The sequence below is a fragment of the Eucyclogobius newberryi genome, unplaced genomic scaffold (genome assembly GCF_026437365.1).
Source record: "Eucyclogobius newberryi isolate DKJ021-1_F unplaced genomic scaffold, fEucNew1.0.hap1 SCAF_16, whole genome shotgun sequence".
In the NCBI taxonomy this organism is placed as follows: domain Eukaryota; kingdom Metazoa; phylum Chordata; class Actinopteri; order Gobiiformes; family Gobiidae; genus Eucyclogobius; species Eucyclogobius newberryi.
Genome location: NW_027315790.1, coordinates 6,948,718 through 6,968,272, shown reverse-complemented (window position 1 = coordinate 6,968,272; position 19,555 = coordinate 6,948,718). Strand labels below are relative to the sequence as shown.

At 44.0% G+C, this 19,555-nt stretch overlaps 1 protein-coding gene across 1 annotated transcript; it reads right to left on the bottom strand.

The window, feature by feature from the left end:
- Positions 1-2,047: 2,047 nt before the first annotated feature.
- Positions 2,048-15,280, bottom strand: LOC140361382 (replication protein A 32 kDa subunit-like). Its single transcript, XM_072447093.1, has 7 exons — positions 15,168-15,280; positions 11,691-11,804; positions 7,531-7,602; positions 7,343-7,450; positions 7,163-7,261; positions 2,361-2,458; positions 2,048-2,161 (listed from the first exon to the last, which is right to left on the bottom strand). Exons 1-7 carry the CDS (start codon positions 15,273-15,275, stop codon positions 2,080-2,082), a joined length of 681 nt encoding a protein of 226 aa, XP_072303194.1. The 5' UTR covers positions 15,276-15,280; the 3' UTR covers positions 2,048-2,079.
- Positions 15,281-19,555: the final 4,275 nt, after the last annotated feature.

Sequence of the window (19,555 nt, the reverse complement as noted above, 5' to 3'; positions counted from 1 at the left end):
ACGAGGAAAGACCACCGCGTGAGACGAGGAAAGACCACCGTGTGAGACGAGGAAAGACCACCGCGTGAGACGAGGAAAGACCACCGTGTCTACTGTGTCTTCAAATGTTGGCAGCGACAGCATGAAGCCAAATGAACACATCAATAAAACACTTGTGACCGATTCAGAATTAGCCATGACAGGTACCAAATGATTGGTACCTGTCATGTTGACAGGGACGTAAAAAATAATTATTTCAAGGCTTGTGCTTCTGTCTTGTCCTGCTCTCTTCTGTAAAAGAGAAAGAAAGACTGGCCCCATCGGATTATCTTGAATGACTTTGGGCTCCATAAACGAGAAGCTTCACAGGCCCATTTGTGTCCAGAGCTGCAGAACTAACCACTGTTGCTCCATTAGAAGTGTGTGTTGCGTAATATGAATCCATAAGCACGCACACCATTAATAAGAGAGTGGAGAGAGAGAAGGCTCCCCAGGCCATTCACGGGAAGATCACTGAAGAGAAGACTTTCTGTATGTGAGTGACGCAATCATTTAGACTCAGAAGCAGAATCAGATCGATTGCCATTTCCACTGAACAATTCACAAACTAGAAACTTGCTTCGGTGTCAAGCAACACCACACATAACAGTATAATAATAGTAATAATATAATAATAATAATTAATAATTATAAAATTATCTCCAAGGCCCTGGAGATGTACACCTCATGATATGAATAAAATGTGTTGAGTTTCTCCACCAATTTCAGGTCGTCAGCAGCGTGGGGGGCTCTGGGCTTGTAGTTAGAGAGAAGCTGCAGCCCCTGCTACACTGATGTAAAGTGGTTTGCAGAAAACTGTTGCTCCAGACGTGTATTGTACTTGGATCTAGTGCTTGATACCCCTTTGCTAAATCCGTACTTAGCCTTTTTGTAACGGTCTCTCTGTCCTACCCTGTGTACTGCCTCCTTCTGCTGCCTTAACTTCCTAAGTTTGATGTGAACTAGACCTGGACTTTTCATTGTTATAACTCACTCTGATGCATGTAGGTATAATGCTGTCCTCACAGAATCAGATGTATGTAAAGTATCTGTACCAAACTCAAACAGAACCGTGCAATCAGATGTGTTCATTTCCGTGACACATATGAAACAGGAGTTCAATGGTCATGTGTTTCTTGTTTCACTCACTGATTCTGCAAACATTTTTTTTTCCTTTCTTGTTTCCTCGTAAGCAGCCATGTTTGTTTTGATACTGACGAACCATGCAGGTCCCTGATTGGCTAATCCACCTGTCAATCACACTCACCTGAACTCGGGGTGATGAAAACAGTGACCAAACTATCTAGGCAACGTAAAACTACCATAACATGCCTGAAAGCTTATAAAGGTCTATTTTGTATTTCAGTTACATTGTTATAATCATACACACATGTACTAGTCGTAAATCCTATCACTTACTTCAAAAAGTTTATAAAGGATTGCCAAATTTCAGCAAGTTCATCAGTTTTATCTTTTACAAATATGGCTCCTGAATATTGTTTTCACATTTTTAAGATTCAACATCTTGTACATGGCCTGTGTATAACGACTTAGTGTGTAGAAAGGAATGAAATTACAAATAGTTAGGTGTAGTTTTTTACCCAAATAGTTTATAGGAGAAAAAGAAATACATACACAAATGTTTCTGCAGGATACTAATTATATATATATATATATATATATATATATATATATATATATATATATATATATATATATATATATATATATATATATCGGGTGCTAATTTTCTGTCTTTATTACAACTTATTTGATTCAAAAAGTCAAAAGAAATTTCCACCAATGTTGAATTTGAATATATCCAACACAACATATCTGCAGATAAACAATAGTACATTTTGCTTTAGAGCATTTACAAAGTCCAAACAAAATTCAAAAAGCTAATTTCTTCAACATATTACACACTTCATGTTCAAACACAACACAAAAACATCTCGGATCACTTTGCCGTGAGCAGTGTTTTGGCGCCGTTATTCTCGAGTCCTTTTGAACTTTTCCTTGACAACACAGTGCAGTGTGGAACTTTCCCCAGGTGATGAGCTACTCCACAGACGACTTGAAATGGTTCTCGTCGATGGTGGAGAAAACATGTCCTTCATTTATCAGGAACGCCAAGGACTTCCTTCCACAAACACACACTTGTTTTGATTAATTTCATTCAGTGTTAAAATGTCAAATATACATCTCTCTCTCTCTCTCTCTCTCTCTCTCTCTTCTGTTTGCGATTTTAAAAAGAACAATGACAGGGATTGCAAAACAGAAGATGGTGTTTATTACAAATGTAGGGATGGATGAAGTTGGGTTGGTGAAATCAAACGTACCTGATTTCCTGAATATCAATGTAGTCCAAGAGTGTGACCAGGTCCAGGAAACTGATGCCCTGGCTCTTCACCGAGTGCTGCGTGATGACATGCAACACCTAAAACAACCAAAATCATAGGTTGTGACGAAAACAACGATTGAGATTGTAGATTGAAAGACTGCAAGACACTTCACCTGAGGTATATATTCTGAGTAAATTTTCATAAATGGGTTTGTTTGTTTCTTCAGATTAATGTGTCAATGGCATAATAGATAGTTTAATGTTATTAAGATGTTATTAGATGTGAAAAGTGTTGTGTAAATACTTCTAGCTTCCAAGTCCCACAACTGAATAAGCAAAGATAGTGAAAGTAGAAAGTGCAGCCTGGTATTGTGTTACTCATTCTATCCTGTTCAGTTGAATGAGGCAGCAAATTTAAAAAACTGTAATTTTGTTGTCTGTAGACAGCACAGACACATGGTTGGATTTGTGGCATTTTGTGAAACAAAACATTTTTTCTTGTTTAACTGTTGTAGTTTGCTAAATTTGGTGCATTATTGTTAGATTTAAGAAATATTTATAACGAGCTTGTCAGCATGTATGCTAACAAGCTCCACAAAACACTTCCACACATGTTAATGTTTTCTATCCAGGCTCTGGAGTTACTCACAAAATCCACCCTGATTTTCCATAGTTTGTTAGGACGTTAATGCTAATGTTAATGCTTCCATTGAAAATGCATTAGTACCAACTTGTGGAATTGTACTGGATAAATAAGGCATTTTGTTCACAAAAGCTGGAAGGGTGTATCTCTTGAGCGGCCCCTGTACACACCAGGGGCCGTATTTTGCCACTGGTTTTCACGTTGACTTTGTTATTGCGGAGCTCATTTCCTGATATATTGCGTCAGCACAATTAATGAAAGCACAGGGCGTGGCATTCTAAACAAGAGGCGTGATCATGCCAAAATATGAGGTGGAGTATCAGGTGGAATAAAGCAACTTGAGGGCGTGGCCTGGTGCATTCTGGGAACGGCCAGAATCGTAACTAATACATTTCAAAACTAGTGCACTGGAGTCATTTTACTGCCCCCACATGGACGAGATAATCATAATAAAACAACCTTCATATGCATAAATAACATAATTGATTAGTTATAGAATAATGAATACAGTTCAATTTTACATGGTTACATTTTTCTTCCACCCACGTAAAAAGCGCAGCCCCGTTATATACTTGGATCTTAACATCACGTTTACCCAAAATCCTTTTCGTTGTCAGTCTGCACCAGTTTGCGTAAAACTGGCGCAGACTGACAACACAACAAGAGGACGCCTCGCGTGCAATCAGACTATCGACTCAGGAGCTGACCAATGGCTCTGGTCAGCTGTGTGTAATGGTGAGGTGCCGAGCACAGAATGCACAAAAAGTCCACGCAAACATATGTAAACTCTCCACGCTGGGAGACAACCATCACTGGGGGCTCAGAGGTCTGGCACCAGGACCACCCACTCTCATGCCTCTGCTGCTGCTGCTGCTGCTGCCCTCGTTTATGGATCACAAGTCGAGTGTATGAGCAGAGATGTGTGCACGGACTGCAGCGTATTTTATTCTCAGAACCTCCAAGTTTTGGACCTGGTTTAGTCTCAATTTATCAATTAATTAATTAATTAAGTAGAGAAACCACAATCCATATGTATAGAAATATATATATATATATATATATATATTTTTTTTTTATTTTTTTTTAATTTTGGGAACAAATTGAAAAATGTAAAATGTAACCATTTTATTGCTGACTTTTTTCATTGCCTCTATGTGAGGCCATGACAAACATTTCCCACAGGAGGTGCTTTTGAATGCCACTGTTCTCAGTCATTGGATCAAACACGATCACCATATGGACTGGCACCATCCCACTCCAGCCTCCAATGGCCAAGACCAGCCTCTTTACACCAGCGTTAAGGTTGTGAAGGTAGCAACCTTGAACCGCCCCTGGAAAAGGCTCATGTTAACACTAAGTCCAGGGGCAAAATACAATTCTAGATTTAGTTCACTTTTGGGCCGGTCCTGTTCATATGCACTTTTCCACACGTCTGTGGGTGAGTGATCAGCTGACCACCGCACTTATTTCCATGACAATGGGCTTCAAGCAAACAGAGCAGTGTGAATGTATGTGCACCAGCAAGCGCAGTGGTCTTTTGGTAGATGTATCATGAGAGTGGTGGTGGCGACAGAGACAAATTTGTCTGAGCGGTGCACAGAGACAGAAGTGTCTCATGGATATAAAGTTGATTCATATTTGCCTCGTCAGACGCAGGTTGCAAATTGCAGCTCTGCAGCGCCCAATCAGGCCAACATAAGTGGCCCAAGCACGTTTTTGATCAAACTCCATGTGTCCAGCTCCGTCCTGAGCTGCGCTCTGGACTCGGAGCAGGAGGTGGGGGACAGAAGGGTCCTGGCTAGATTCACATCTATGCTGGACCATGAACAGCTTCAGTGACAGACTGATCTACCCTCGCTGTGTAAAGGAGAGGTTTCGCAGGTCTTTCCTTCCTGCTGCTGTCAGACTTTATAACAAACACTGTTAGTCCTACTGTGCAATTACTGTTGTGATTCATGTTCAATTCATGTGCAATTAATGTGCAATTAATGTGCTATTACTGTCGTGACACATATTCATGTGCAATTACTGTCGTGATCACATGCAATGGTATTTATTTATTTTTTATTTTTATCTTTATTATTTTCCCCCTCCATCCCTTGTTGGGAAATGGGAGGTTTTGTCTATAGGAGTTTTTGTTTATAAGAGATCTTCTACTGAGAGTGTTTTTTCAAACTTTCTATAAGTGATCTGTTCTTTTCTTCTGTATCTACCTCTGTATCTACCTGCGGTGCAACAATAAAATTTCCCCATGTGGGACAATAAAGGAATATCTTATCTTATCCTCTTACTGCTTGGAAACGCTTTGTTGGGGTCGGGTCGGCAACCTGCGGCTCCGGAGCCGCATGCAGCTCTTTAGTGCCCTTCTAGTGGCTCCCTGGAGCTTTTCAAACAGGGAGTGTCTGCAGTGCTGCGGCGCGCGGCCGAAACTGCCATGCAGCTAAAGCCGCGGCTCCTGAACCTGCGACCACGTTTTAGCGCCGTTTTAGACCGCGCCGGGTTAAGGTTAGGGTTAGGGTTAGGGTTAGGGTTAGGGTTAAGGTTAAGGTTAGGGTTAGGGTTAAGGGTTAGGGTTAAGGTTAGGGTTAGGGTTAGGGTTAGGGTTAAGGGTTAAAGGTTAGGGTTAAGGTTAAGGTTAACGTTAGGGTTAGGGTTAGGGTTAAGGTTAAGGTTAACGTTAGGGTTAGGGTTAAGGTTATGGTTAAGGTTAGGGTTAAGGTTAGGGTTAGCCATGACGCTATAAGAGAAGTCCCACGGTTCCTGAAACTGCACGGCCATTTGACCGCGGGCCGCGGCACTGCAGCCACGGCCTTTCAAAAATGTATGAAAATGAAACTAGATGGGGGGATAGGGTTAGGGTTAGGGTTAGGGTTAGAATATGGTTCATTCTTAACGTTTTCCAATGTGGTAAAAATGTTTATAATAGATAATACATTTAAACATTTCTATTAATGAAGATTTGCATCATAGCCTGCAACGCTCGTGGGCGGAGCATGTGGGCGGAGCATGTGGGCGGAGCAGTGCCGGGCAGGTGGCTGTTGTAAACAAACGGTACCGGAAGAAATGATGAGAACAAATTATTCAAGGAAGAATGGAGGCGTGATTGATATCAACCAGGCAGCGCTGTTATGCAGGTATGTGAACTTTGACGGGCCGCAAGAAGAAATGATCAAATATATAATTGCAGGCTGTGTTCAAGTCCACTGTTGCTCAGATACGGGGGAAAAGAGAAGAGGATTGTATTGTTTTTGAGGTTTGAAGAGGACTGCGTTTTTGTTTTTTTCTAATCCTCAAAATAAAAATGACACCAAAAATCTGATTTCTTAATTATATTTCTATATTTTCATCAATGCAAAAAATATGATACATTAACATTGTAATGGAAGTTAAACTTAAAGCACCAATCGTATAGCAGAGTAGTCACATGGTGCGTCACTCTCTCCAGGGGGCGCTGCAGGGAAAATAAACATTTAATCAGGAATGCTCATTGTATTTGTAGCCTTGTCATTTTGATAGTGGCTAATATAGCGAATATACACTTACATTCCCTTCATATAAGGCTTATATAAGGCTTTTACATTGTTGCGGCTCCAGACAGATTTATGTTTTGTTTTTTTTGGTCCGATTTGGCTCTTTGAACATCAAAGGTTGCTGACCCCTGCCCAAGGTCGTCATCTGCTTTCACACCACTTATTTTTAGCGCACTTGGAGCGGTCCATCCCTGCGTTTCAGAAGGCAACTGGGACAATCGCACCCTTCTCAGAGTGAAAGCTCCTTTATATTGATCAAACTGGTGGCAGTCTGAAAACAACCTTATTCACCCAAACACTGCACTTATTTCCATGACGACCGGTCGTTTACAGCGGTCCAGCTGCAGTGTTCATACTGGCACAAGCGCACAGCTCTCAGAGCAGTGTGGCAGTGTGACAAGTATTCAGTAGTTATATTGTTATTAATATAATAACAAATAATTAATATAATTAATTAATGAGCTCCGTATTCTTGGTTTTACTTTAAATCAGAGCTAAATTGACACGGTGCAAGTTTTCAAGAACTAAGATTTTGTCTCATCTTCAATTTTGACTTGAATTGATTTTGTTCATGCATTTGAAAAAAAAAAAAATATTGAATGAAAATGATCAAATCCCTGTTTCTACCTGTTCCTGAATGGTGGAGAAGCCGGACGCTGCGTGTTCTTCAGCTGATGTTTGGCCCGCATCAGACGCTGGTATTGCATTCATATTCACATCACAGCCCTAGAAAGAGAGAAGTTATGACAAGATTAAGACAGAATAAGTTTGTATTTTTTTAAATAGTTGTTTTTTCAATAAGAGTACCTTTCCAAAGAGTTGCTTATGTGCGTATACCACTTCTAACATATGGGAAGTGATCTCATTCAAATCATTGATACAGCGGATATTTATAGCCAACAAAGACTTTTTACCCTAGAGAAAATTGGGGAAAATAATACTAACAATTTCCTAAACTTAGTCATGTTGTGATAATAAGTAAAAATGAATGTTACTTGGAAAATGCGCAGACTCCCGTGCACTTTCACATACACTCCTGGTTCAGGTGCCACTTGATCAATGGGATCCTGAAAACATAAGTAATTGCATGACGATTGATGCTCGTCCACCACCCGCAGGAGGATCCATAAGGGGCCGGTGCAGAGAGATCTGGGCGGCAGTCGACGGCAGGGGCCTCGGCGACCAGATCTCCAGACACAGAGACTAACTCTGGGGACATGGAATGTCACCTCGCTGGGGGGAAAGAGCCTGAGCTTGTGCGGGAGGTTGAGCGATACCGACTAGATATAGTCGGCCTCACCTCCACGCACAGTTTGGGCTCTGGAACCCATCTCCTCGAGAGGGGCTGGACGCTCCACTTCTCTGGTGTTGCCCGCGGGGAGAGGCGGCGGGCTGGTGTGGGCTTGCTGATAGCCCCTCAGCTCAGCCGCCACGTGTTGGAGTTTACCCCGGTGAACGAGAGGGTCGCGTCCCTCCGCCTTCGGGTGGGGGACAGGTCTCTCACTGTTGTGGCGGCCTACGGGCCGAACAGCAGTGCAGAGTACCCGGCCTTCTTGGAGTCCTTGGGAGGGGTACTGGACAGTGCACCGACCGGGGACTCCGTTGTTCTACTGGGGGACTTCAACGCCCACGTGGGCAATGACAGTGACACCTGGAGAGGGGTGATCGGGAAGAACGGCTTCCCCGATCTGAACCCGAGCGGTGTTCAGTTATTGGACTTCTGTGCTAGCCACGGATTGTCCATAACGAACACCATGTTCAAGCACAAGGGTGTTCATCAGTGCACATGGCACCAGGACACCCTAGGCCGGAGGTCAATGATCGACTTTGTTGTCGTGTCATCTGACCTCCGGCCGCGCGTCTTGGACACTCGGGTGAAGAGAGGGGCAGAGTTGTCAACCGATCACCACCTGGTGGTGAGTTGGATCCGCTGGCGGAGGAGGAAGCCGGACAGACTTGGCAGACCGAAGCGCATTGTGAGGGTCTGTTGGGAACGTCTAGTGGAGCCCTCTGTCAGTAGGGTATTCAACTCGCACCTCCGGGAGAGCTTCTCCCATGTCCCGGGGGAGGCTGGGGACATTGAGTCCGAGTGGACCATGTTCTCCGCCTCCATTGTTGATGCGGCTGCTCGGAGCTGTGGTCGCAAGGTCTCCGGTGCCTGTCGTGGCGGCAACCCCCGAACCCGGTGGTGGACACTGGAAGTAAGGGATGCCGTCAGACTGAAGAAGGAGGCCTATCAGGCCACTCTGGCTTGTAGGTCTCCGGAGGTCATCGAGGGGTATCGGCAGGCCAAGCGAGCCGCGGCTCGTGCTGTCGCAGAGGCAAAAACCCGGGCCTGGGAGGAGTTCGGGGAGGCCATGGAGGAGGACTATCGGTCGGCACCAAAGAAATTCTTAATCCCTCAGTCACGTCTTCCGAAGAGGAAGTAGAGACCGGGGACTCGGAGGCTGGCTCATCCATCACCCAAGCTGAAGTCACTGAGGTTGTTCGCAAACTCCTCGGTGGCAGGGCTCCGGGGGTGGATGAGATCCGCCCTGAGTACCTAAAGTATCTGGATGTTGTAGGACTGTCTTGGTTGACACGTCTCTGCAACATCGCGTGGCGTTCGGGGACCGTGCCTCTGGACTGGCAGACCGGGGTGGTGGTCCCTCTGTTCAAGAAGGGGGACCGGAGGGTGTGTTCCAACTACAGAGGGATCACACTCCTCAGCCTCCCAGGTAAGGTCTATTCCAAGGTACTGGAGAGGAGAATCCGACCGATAGTCGAACCTCGGATTCAGGAGGAGCAGAGTGGTTTAGGTCCTGGTCGTGGAACAGTGGACCAGCTCTATAACCTCCATCGGGTGCTCGAGGGTTCATGGGAGTTTGCCCAACCAGTCCACATGTGCTTTGTGGATCTGGAGAAGGCTTTCGACCGTGTCCCTCGGGGTGTCCTTTGGGGGGTGCTTCGGGAGTACGGGGTCCGGGGCCCTTTGCTCAGGGCTGTCCGGTCCCTGTATGACCGGAGCAGGAGCTGTGTTCGCATTAAGTCAGACCTGTTCCCAGTGCATGTTGGACTCCGCCAGGGCTGCCCTTTGTCACCGGTTCTGTTCATAATTTTTATGGACAGAATTTCTAGGCGCAGTCGGGGGTCGGAGGGTGTCCGGTTTGGGGACCACAGGATCTCATCTCTGCTGTTTGCAGACGATGTTGTCCTGATGGCTCCATCAAACCCGGACCTGCAACATGCACTGGGACGGTTTGCAGCCGAGTGTGAAGCGGCTGGGATGAGAATCAGCACCTCCAAATCCGAGGCCATGGTTCTCGACCGGAAAAAGGTGGCTTGCCCTCTCCAGGTGGGTGGGGTGTCCTTGCCCCAAGTGGAGGAGTTCAAGAATCTCGGGGTCTTGTTCACGAGTGAGGGAAGGATGGAGCGTGAGATCGACAGGCGGATCGGTGCAGCGGCTGCAGTGATGCAGTCGCTGCATCGGACTGTTGTGGTGAAGAGGGAGCTGAGCCGAAAGGCAAAGCTCTCTATTTACCGGTCGGTCTACGTTCCTACCCTCACCTATGGTCATGAGCTTTGGGTAGTGACCGAAAGAACAAGATCGCGGATACAAGCGGTCGAAATGAGTTTCCTCCGCCGTGTGGCTGGGCGCTCCCTTAGAGATAAGGTGAGGAGCTCGGCCACACGGGGGGAGCTCGGAGTAGAGCCGCTGCTCCTCCACGTCGAGAGGAGCCAGCTGAGGTGGCTCGGGCATCTGTTCCGGATGCCTCCTGGGCGCCTCCCTCGGGAGGTGTTTCAGGCATGTCCCACCGGGAAGAGGCCCCCGGGGAAGACCCAGGACACGCTGGAGAGTCTCTCGGCTGGCCTGGGAACGCCTCGGGATCCCCCCGGAGGAGTTAGAGGAAGTGTCTGGGGAGAAGGAAGTCTGGGAGTCCCTGCTCAGACTGCTGCCCCCGCGACCCGGCCCCGGATAAAGCGGCAGAAGATGGATGGATGGATGGATTGATGCTCGTCAAAACAATGCAGTCAATAGAGCTACTGCAGTTGTCCTTGTGCTATCCCAGCATGCACTACCAAACTACCCACTGGCAGGGAAGGTAGTGTAAGGCAAGGCAAGTTTATTTCTAGAGCACAATTCACACACACAAAAAGATAAAATCCTTTTGGTCATAAGCATAGCTAAACTTTAGCGGCATAAAACCGAAACGCAGATTCCCCATTTTTAGTCCTAACCCTGGGCACCAGCAGGAGGCCGGTCCCTGAGGTCCTCAGAGTCCGAGATGGTTCATATGGCACTAAGGCGCTGCACTGTTTATGTGAGTGGAAGAAAAATAAACACAGATCATTTTACTGTATTAATTATTCTTTAACTTATAATTTGTGTTATTCATGCCCATGATAGTTGTTTTATTATAATTATCTCGTCCATGTGGGGGCAGTATCATGACTCCAGTGCACTAGTTTTGAAGTGTGTTATGATTCTGGCCATTCCTAGAATGCACCAGACCACGCCCTCAAGTTGCTTTACTCCACCTCATGTTTTGGCATAATCACACCTCTTGCACCGACTGCAAGATGTGACGAAATGAACTCTGCTGCGCCCTTGCTAACGCTACCTTTGCTAACGCTACCTTTGCTAACGCCAATTTCACTAATTCAATAGATTTTTGAAGTGTATTTCTCACAAACATCTGCAGTGACACTTTAAGATGACATTAGAAGGTGGAAAGTGAATCAGATTTCTGAATATTGCAGATTTAAGACACAATCTAAACCCTTAGAAATGCACACCTGTGACAGGTAAGGGTCACTAATGTTTTATATGATTAGGTTTTAAAATGTATTGTTATTCACGGTATAATTTAATGATCCTGATAAACGATTGTTACCGCTCAATACTCTCTCTCATGACGTAATGGCGTCCTCAACAAATTAACACTTGGATCAACATAATGTATGCTATTGTGCCCTACATAATTGCCTACCGTAACTGAACAAATATAGATAATGAAAAATAAATAAATCTAGAAGCCACATTATAGAGAAGGCATGCTATTTTATATTTCAAAAAAGTCTCTACAACCTTAAATACGACACATTATGTTTTTGTCCACAACCAAAACACAGTTTTCTACCAGTTTTAGCATCGATTTGCACAATGAATACTAACATCTGTGTTGATCCATTGCCGGACCGTTAGAGGAGGCCCGGTCATATCATCCACAAAGTACTGGTTATAAGTGGTACAAGGAGAAGAACTGCGGACGATGCCCACAAGAGACACCTGGAAACAGATGTAATAGACAGAACATGATCCAGGGTATGTGCTGTAAACTAAAGGATGAAATATTTATGAGTCAGACCACAAGGCCACAAGGATATACTGAACGTGTCATGATATTGTGAACTACGAAATTTGGAAAGTGCAAAAGCTTTTTGACACAGAAAAAAATATTTTAAGAGACCACTATTGTGAAAAAAAAGGGACAATGTGTTAGGTATAGCAAATCCTGGTCTGGAAATGGGAGGGGTGAAAAACATATAAGTTCCTGGCATAACGAATTACCTTGACAAGCAGAAGACAGTAAACTAAATCTCAGTTACACGGTAGGAACTCAGAGTAGAGCCGCTTCTCCTCCATGTCGAGAGGAGTCAACTGAGGTGTTCCGGGCATGTCCCACCGGGAAGAGGCCCCAGAGAAGACCCAGGAATCGCTGGAGGGACCATGTCCTGGGAACGCCACGAGATCCCCCGGAGGGGCTGGAGGAAATGTGTGTGAAGAGCTGGAGGAAGTGCGTCTGAGGAGCTGGAGGAAGTGAATGTGAAGAGCTGGAGGAAGTGTGTGTGAAGAGCTGGAGGAAGTGCGTCTGAGGAGCTGGAGGAAGTGAATGTGAAGAGCTGGAGGAAGTGTGTATGAAGAGCTGGAGGAAGTGTGTGTGAAGAGCTGGAGGAAGTGCATCTGAGGAGCTGGAGGAAGTGAATGTGAAGAGCTGGAGGAAGTGTGTGTGAAGAGCTGGAGGAAGTGCATGTGAAGAGCAGGAGGAAGTGTGTATGAAGAGCTGGAGGAAGTGTGTGTGAAGAGCTGGAGGAAGTGTGTATGAAGAGCTGGAGGAAGTGCGTGTGAAGAGCTGGAGGAAGTGTGTGTGAAGAGCTGGAGGAAGTGCATGTGAAGAGCAGGAGGAAGTGTGTGTGAAGAGCTGGAGGAAGTGTGTGTGAAGAGCTGGAGGAAGTGTGTATGAAGAGCTGGAGGAAGTGCGTGTAAGATAAGATATTCCTTTATTGTCCCACATGGGGAAATTTCATTGGTGCAACGCAGGTAGATCCAGAGGTAGATACAGAAGAACAGATCACTTATAGGAAGTCTGAAAAACACTTTCAGTAGAAGATCTCCTATAAATAAATAAAAACTCCCATAGACAAATAAATACATACCATTGCATGTGATCCCGACAGTAATTGCACATGAATATGTGTCACGACAGCACATGAATTGCACATGAATTCCAACAGCAATTGCACATATGACAGAATTGCACATCAGTATTAGGTTAGGTCAGTATTGCGCCGGGATAACGTGACGATCTCCGGGTAAGACGACTGTTCTCCGCAGTTTCATGAGTTCCTCCTTTGTGTAAACGCGGTACGGCGCCGGGGGACTCAGAGCCAAGACACATCGCCACGACACGACGAAAACACTCAATCCAGCCGAATAAAGTCAAAACAAGTTAATTTAAAGCGATTCCAGTGCGTGTCCCGATCGTTCGTGAAGTTCCTCTTTCATATAAACGTGTATATAAACGTGTACCGACGACACGCCGTACTTTAGCGTGGCCGGAGGGCGCGGGGGGGGCTGGTGGGCTCGCTCGGAGCTTGCTCACGTCACAACAACACAACGAACGCAACGAAAAACGCTCAAATCCAGCCGAAAAAAGTCAAAAACAGTTGAATTAAAAAACTATTCCAGCGCGTGTCCCTATCGTACAGTAAAATAGAAAGCTGGAGGAAGTGTGTGTGAAGAGCTGGAGGAAGTGTGTATGAAGAGCTGGAGGAAGTGTGTGTGAAGAGCTGGAGGAAGTGTGTGTGAAGAGCTGGAGGAAGTGTGTGTGAAGAGCTGGAGGAAGTGCGTGTGAAGAGCTGGAGGAAGTGTGTGTGAAGAGCTGGAGGAAGTGCGTGTGAAGAGCTGGAGGAAGTGTGTGTGAAGAGCTGGAGGAAGTGTGTATGAAGAGCTGGAGGAAGTGCGTCTGAGGAGCTGGAGGAAGTGAATGTGAAGAGCTGGAGGAAGTGTGTGTGGAGAGCTGGAGGAAGTGCGTGTGAAGAGCTGGAGGAAGTGCGTCTGAGGAGCTGGAGGAAGTGAATGTGAAGAGCTGGAGGAAGTGTGTGTGGAGAGCTGGAGGAAGTGAATGTGAAGAGCTGGAGGAAGTGTGTGTGAAGAGCTGGAGGAAGTGTGTGTGAAGAGCTGGAGGAAGTGCGTGTGAAGAGCTGGAGGAAGTGTGTGTGAAGAGCTGGAGGAAGTGAATGTGAAGAGCTGGAGGAAGTGAATGTGAAGAGCTGGAGGAAGTGCGTGTGAAGAGCTGGAGGAAGTGTGTGTGAAGAGCTGGAGGAAGTGTGTATGAAGAGCTGGAGGAAGTGTGTGTGAAGAGCTGGAGGAAGTGCGTGTGAAGAGCTGGAGGAAGTGTGTATGAAGAGCTGGAGGAAGTGTGTATGAAGAGCTGGAGGAAGTGTGTGTGAAGAGCTGGAGGAAGTGAATGTGAAGAGCTGGAGGAAGTGTGTGTGGAGAGCTGGAGGAAGTGTGTGTGAAGAGCTGGAGGAAGTGCGTCTGAGGAGCTGGAGGAAGTGAATGTGAAGAGCTGGAGGAAGTGCGTGTGAAGAGCTGGAGGAAGTGTGTGTGAAGAGCTGGAGGAAGTGTGTATGAAGAGCTGGAGGAAGTGTGTGTGAAGAGCTGGAGGAAGTGTGTGTGAAGAGCTGGAGGAAGTGTGTGTGAAGAGCTGGAGGAAGTGTGTGTGAAGAGCTGGAGGAAGTGAATGTGAAGAGCTGGAGGAAGTGAATGTGAAGAGCTGGAAGAAGTGTGTGTGAAGAGCTGGAGGAAGTGTGTGTGAAGAGCTGGAAGAAGTGTGTGTGAAGAGCTGGAGGAAGTGTGTGTGAAGAGCTGGAGGAAGTGCGTGTGAAGAGCTGGAGGAAGTGCGTGTGAAGAGCTGGAGGAAGTGTGTGTGAAGAGCTGGAGGAAGTGTGTATGAAGAGCTGGAGGAAGTGTGTATGAAGAGCTGGAGGAAGTGTGTATGAAGAGCTGGAGGAAGTGTGTGTGAAGAGCTGGAGGAAGTGTGTGTGGAGAGCGACATCTGGGCCTCTCTGCTCAGACTGGTGCCTCAACAAATAAGCTGAAGACAATATATGGATGTATACAATTATTCAAAGTTATTCCGAATTTTAGTTACTAATTCAGTATTCAGATATACATATACATATATGATTTCTATAGATAAAAGAAATCAGTGATGTACCTGTAACCAAAAGGCTGCTGGGTCAAACAAGCAAAATCATTTCGAATGGTAAAATGTTAGATGCAACACGATCACATTAGATATTTTCCATCTTCAAGGCTTCAAAACACTTTACTATAAATTTGGAGTGGTACATTATCGTCGCTCACCTGGTTAAGCTCCAGATCACCAATGACAAAGGCCTCATGAGGGTCTGGAGCTGCAGACAGAAGCTGGGACACGGTGCAGGGCAGGATCTGGAGACTGGCCTTCTGCATTCAAATCAGCCAGTTAACAATGCTGCGTTCAGGTGTGGATTGGACTTGTAACTTTGAGCTTTCTTCCATCCACACACCCTCGTCTCTGCTGGTTTGCCTCCTGTTTGCCGCCTGGACCCTCCTCCAGGGCCTAGAATTAACAGTTTTTACTGGTAACACATGTGCTCCCAAATGTCTGAAGTGAGAAGCACCAAAGTGAAAGAAACCCAATGGTGTAGATGGTGAAAACATGACCTATGTATCTATACATCTGATGCCACATTTGATTTGATCATTTATTCTCAGAGGACAGCTCCAGACTCACAGCTCATCTCTTCTAGCTTAAACTCAGTCTGGTATTTTAGGGTCTGTCATTTATTTCTGCTAAAACTGTAGGAAAACTACTGAAGGTGTGAGTTAGGCAATGTTTTACTAAATCCTTGCCATCTGGAGCCACATTTAGCGTTGCCAGGAGTTAACCTTCTACAGTAAACACAAGCTCTGCTGACGTCATTAGGACTTTAGGACTGTCACAGATTTAGGTGTTTTACATCGTCTGGTCAGAAAACAAGCCTAGGATTAGCAGTTCTTTCATTGATCACTGCTCTGTTGTTGTTTATTTTGGCAATTATTTTCTGTTGCATCTTTCTTCCGTTGCACTTTGCTAATGCTGCTTTCATGCACTTGTTGGGAGGTTCAGATGGGAGATTTATCTGAGGGCGGAGCTTGTTCACCTGTGTGCGTTCATGTGCTTTGGTTTGTGATGGTTTGAGATAAGTTGCTTCTTTAATTTGTCAAAGCGTATTTTTCACTTAATATGAAATATGTGGCAATATCTTATTTGTAGGCCGGTGTAGGCTCGGCTAGTTCCTGTTCCATAAAACGCAGATCTTTACTTCTCGTTTCTTTAATTCTCTGTGGGAATGTGAAGAGTCTTGCTCAAAGAAATCAAAATGAAAAGATCTGAAGGCAGAGGTCAAGTTACAAATGCTTTCTGCCATCAGATCTTTTTTTTTTTGATGTGATAAACTTTTATGGAGGAAGTAAATATGTCACCGGAAGAAACCTGTGTTTATAAAAGACTAACTTAAATATAAAACAGTCAAACGTGGTAAAAGTACAAAAACACTCCACTTTGCATTCTATGTAAACGGGCCAGTTCAGTTTGTGCTGTTAGTTTAAGATTATTGATTACATTTGTTGTGTTTTAGCATTAGCTTAAAACACTTACTTTTATCAATGTCCCCAGGTGAAATATTAATATGCCACGTAAAGGTGGGAACATGCTGCTGTGATTATTCATCTGGAACTCACACTTTGTGTTGATTAATTTATTTTAGCGAGACTCTGCTAATTCCCCATAAGTAATGAACGAGCAGGAAGTGGAGCTCCGCATTAAGGCAACAGGACATGGTCTGTTTCTGTGAAAAGAGCCAACTGCAACACAACATTTCCTTCCACCAATCAAACGCCCACACGCCTCAATTCGGGTCGTTCATTCCAGAATTCCCATTTTTCCAACGTGTGCTGGTAACGTGTGCTGGTAACGTGTGCTGGTAACGTGTGCTGGTAACGTGTGCTGGTAACGTGTGCTGGTAACGTGTGCAGAGTTCATTTGCAGATTTTCGGTTTAAATGACACCAAATGAAAGCAGCATTACTTTGGCTGCATTCATTTCCAGCTCTGCTCCTTAGAAGCTTCTCTCAAAACATAGAATGTAGGTGGAAACTTGAAAAGAAACCATCGTTATTTATCATGTTATATTTGGTTTTACCTTGGGTCCACATGATCAAAATGGCATTACTCTGTCACTTTAGCAGCACCTGGAAAAGGACAAAGAGATGCAATAATCCAAGCCCTAAGCTGCAGAGGGCCAGGTGAGTTACATCACAGCAATCAGAGAAAAGACACACAGACTTTTCCCCCCCAATTTTATTTATTTAAATCCATCAATGCAATAGTGATTGACAGGGTATTGAAAATATGTAGCAGAGAAAATTTGTTAAAAAAGTGAAAGAGGTTTGGTTTGGTTTAGGTTGGGAATTTACATCGACAATGAAGCGGATTATAGGCATCAAGTCAAACGCTGCTCTTTTTTTTTATACAGAAAGTTACATTTGTGCACATTATGAACTGCTTAGAAATGTGCCAAAAACAAAATTGAATGTGGATGTCAGTTTTTAGCTAAACACTGCGAAAACAGCCAATTTCATTCTGTAAATTTATTTTTTTATTTTCACAAGTTATACCAACTGACTATTTTGTTTTATAAGCCATGGATATTTTAGTGGCTTATTTACTTTATTATGTGCCAATAGAACACAATTCTCACTCAGACAAATTAAAATATTAAATAATCTAGGCCAACTATGTCTTGTAATTTGTCAAATTTAAAACAAAGAATAATTTCAGTCAATTTCATAACTATTTTCAAAAGATCAAAATAATTAATTTCATCCACTGACATTGGCACCCACATGTACAGCGTTACTGCTCATGAAAACTAAATAGTACATTGCAGTGCCACTTACTGCCAGAGGTATGGCAAAAACTCACATTCACAAACTTAGGCAATCAAGCCAAATATTAAAACTGTAGGCGTCAAAAAATAAAACAAATAAAATCACCTGATGCCAGTCGAAACTGTATGACTCATATCTCAAGTTTCATTGTTCCATTTTGAGTCCAGCAGAATGAACCATTTCCCACACGATACCGCTGTTCTTGATACAAACAATATGCCAACAAAAAAACTGAATTCTCACAAGCACATTGACAGTAAATCTCAACAAATAGAGCACATCTTTTAATGATTGACATAAACGTAGAAATGTACAAAGACGTGGGCCCTGGAAAACAGACCACAGGCAGTTCAAATGTACAATACCCTTGTTCGTCCCGTTACCCTATACAGTTTGTACACATGTGCAAAGGAATACATGACAAAACCATTTATAAGCATGGGATGAGCAGAAATGGACAAGAATTGCTAAGAATTTGCAAAAATGTTAAAAGCAATTTTGTTTCACCAATTGAATTTTCACATCTAAATTCATTAGATCTGAATGACAAACAGCGAAATAAAACGGTGCTTTGTACTGACGATCCCGTGTGGCAACAAATACTTTCAATAACATGAAAATATAAGATTGTGGAACACATATCATTAGATTTTTTAACATCTATAACATCCATAGACTTACCCAAATTTGTAAATTTAAGTGAATTTATGGCAGTATTTTGTCTACATTTTGAGCTACGTGTCCTTCGAGGCGATCATAACCAACTGTGACTAAATGTGTAGCAGCATATTAGCAATCTGGCCAATGATGGAATATGGCTACTTGACTAAAAACACGCTGCATCTTTTAGAGACATAGAAAAATGCCTTTCCACATTTTAATTCATCCGAGTTGTATGAGAGTAAATTTAACTACTTTACTTTGTATGCTATTTTTCCCCCATTGACCTGAGAAATAGGCACTGTAGAGCTCAGCTAGAAGCTAACATAATTACGCTAACATAATTGCTAGCCAACGATTGTTTTAATCTTCAAATTTGAATACCAGAAAACCGACAGGTCAAAATGCCTTTCTACAAATAAGGGCAATAGCAATTAGGCTACTTTGTTTGAGAAGTTTAGCAGTTTAGTTGGTGAATTTGAAAAAAATAAGTCAAGAGACGCAAACTAAAACGGCTAACAATACCTGAAGGGCATAATATAGCTGATTCTCAAACGTTTCAAAGCAAGTACACTTTTTATTACATTAAGTACCATCAGAATCAAGACTAAAACAGGACAAAATTTGGGTCAAATCGAAACTAAACCAGGTCTGAGCCAGAACAAAAACTGTAATATATATATACTGTCTGAATCCGGACTAACCTCTGGGCTAAAATTAAACATTATCAAACGAAAACTAAACCATGACTAAAATGTGGCTTAAACCAACACAACCAGGTCCAAGAACTAGAACTAGTCATACTCAAATCTACATGATCCCAGGACTAAACTACGGTAAGTCTAAATCAGAACAAAACCAAAGCTAAGTCCAAAGTAGATCCAAACCAGGGCTAAACCAGGGCTAAACTGGACAAGCCAAATGGAGGACAGAATGAAACGTTCCAGCCCGTCTCTGAAGGAGCATGAGGAAAAAATGTTGACACCGGTTGTGAAAATAATGCATGACCTACAAGTCGAGAGAGGGGCCTAGCATGATCCGCCGCCGAGTAAAGCGAGCGAGCACTTAATAGGCTTAGGAATTAGTCCGTAGGAAGCATGAAGAATTAAGGATTACGAT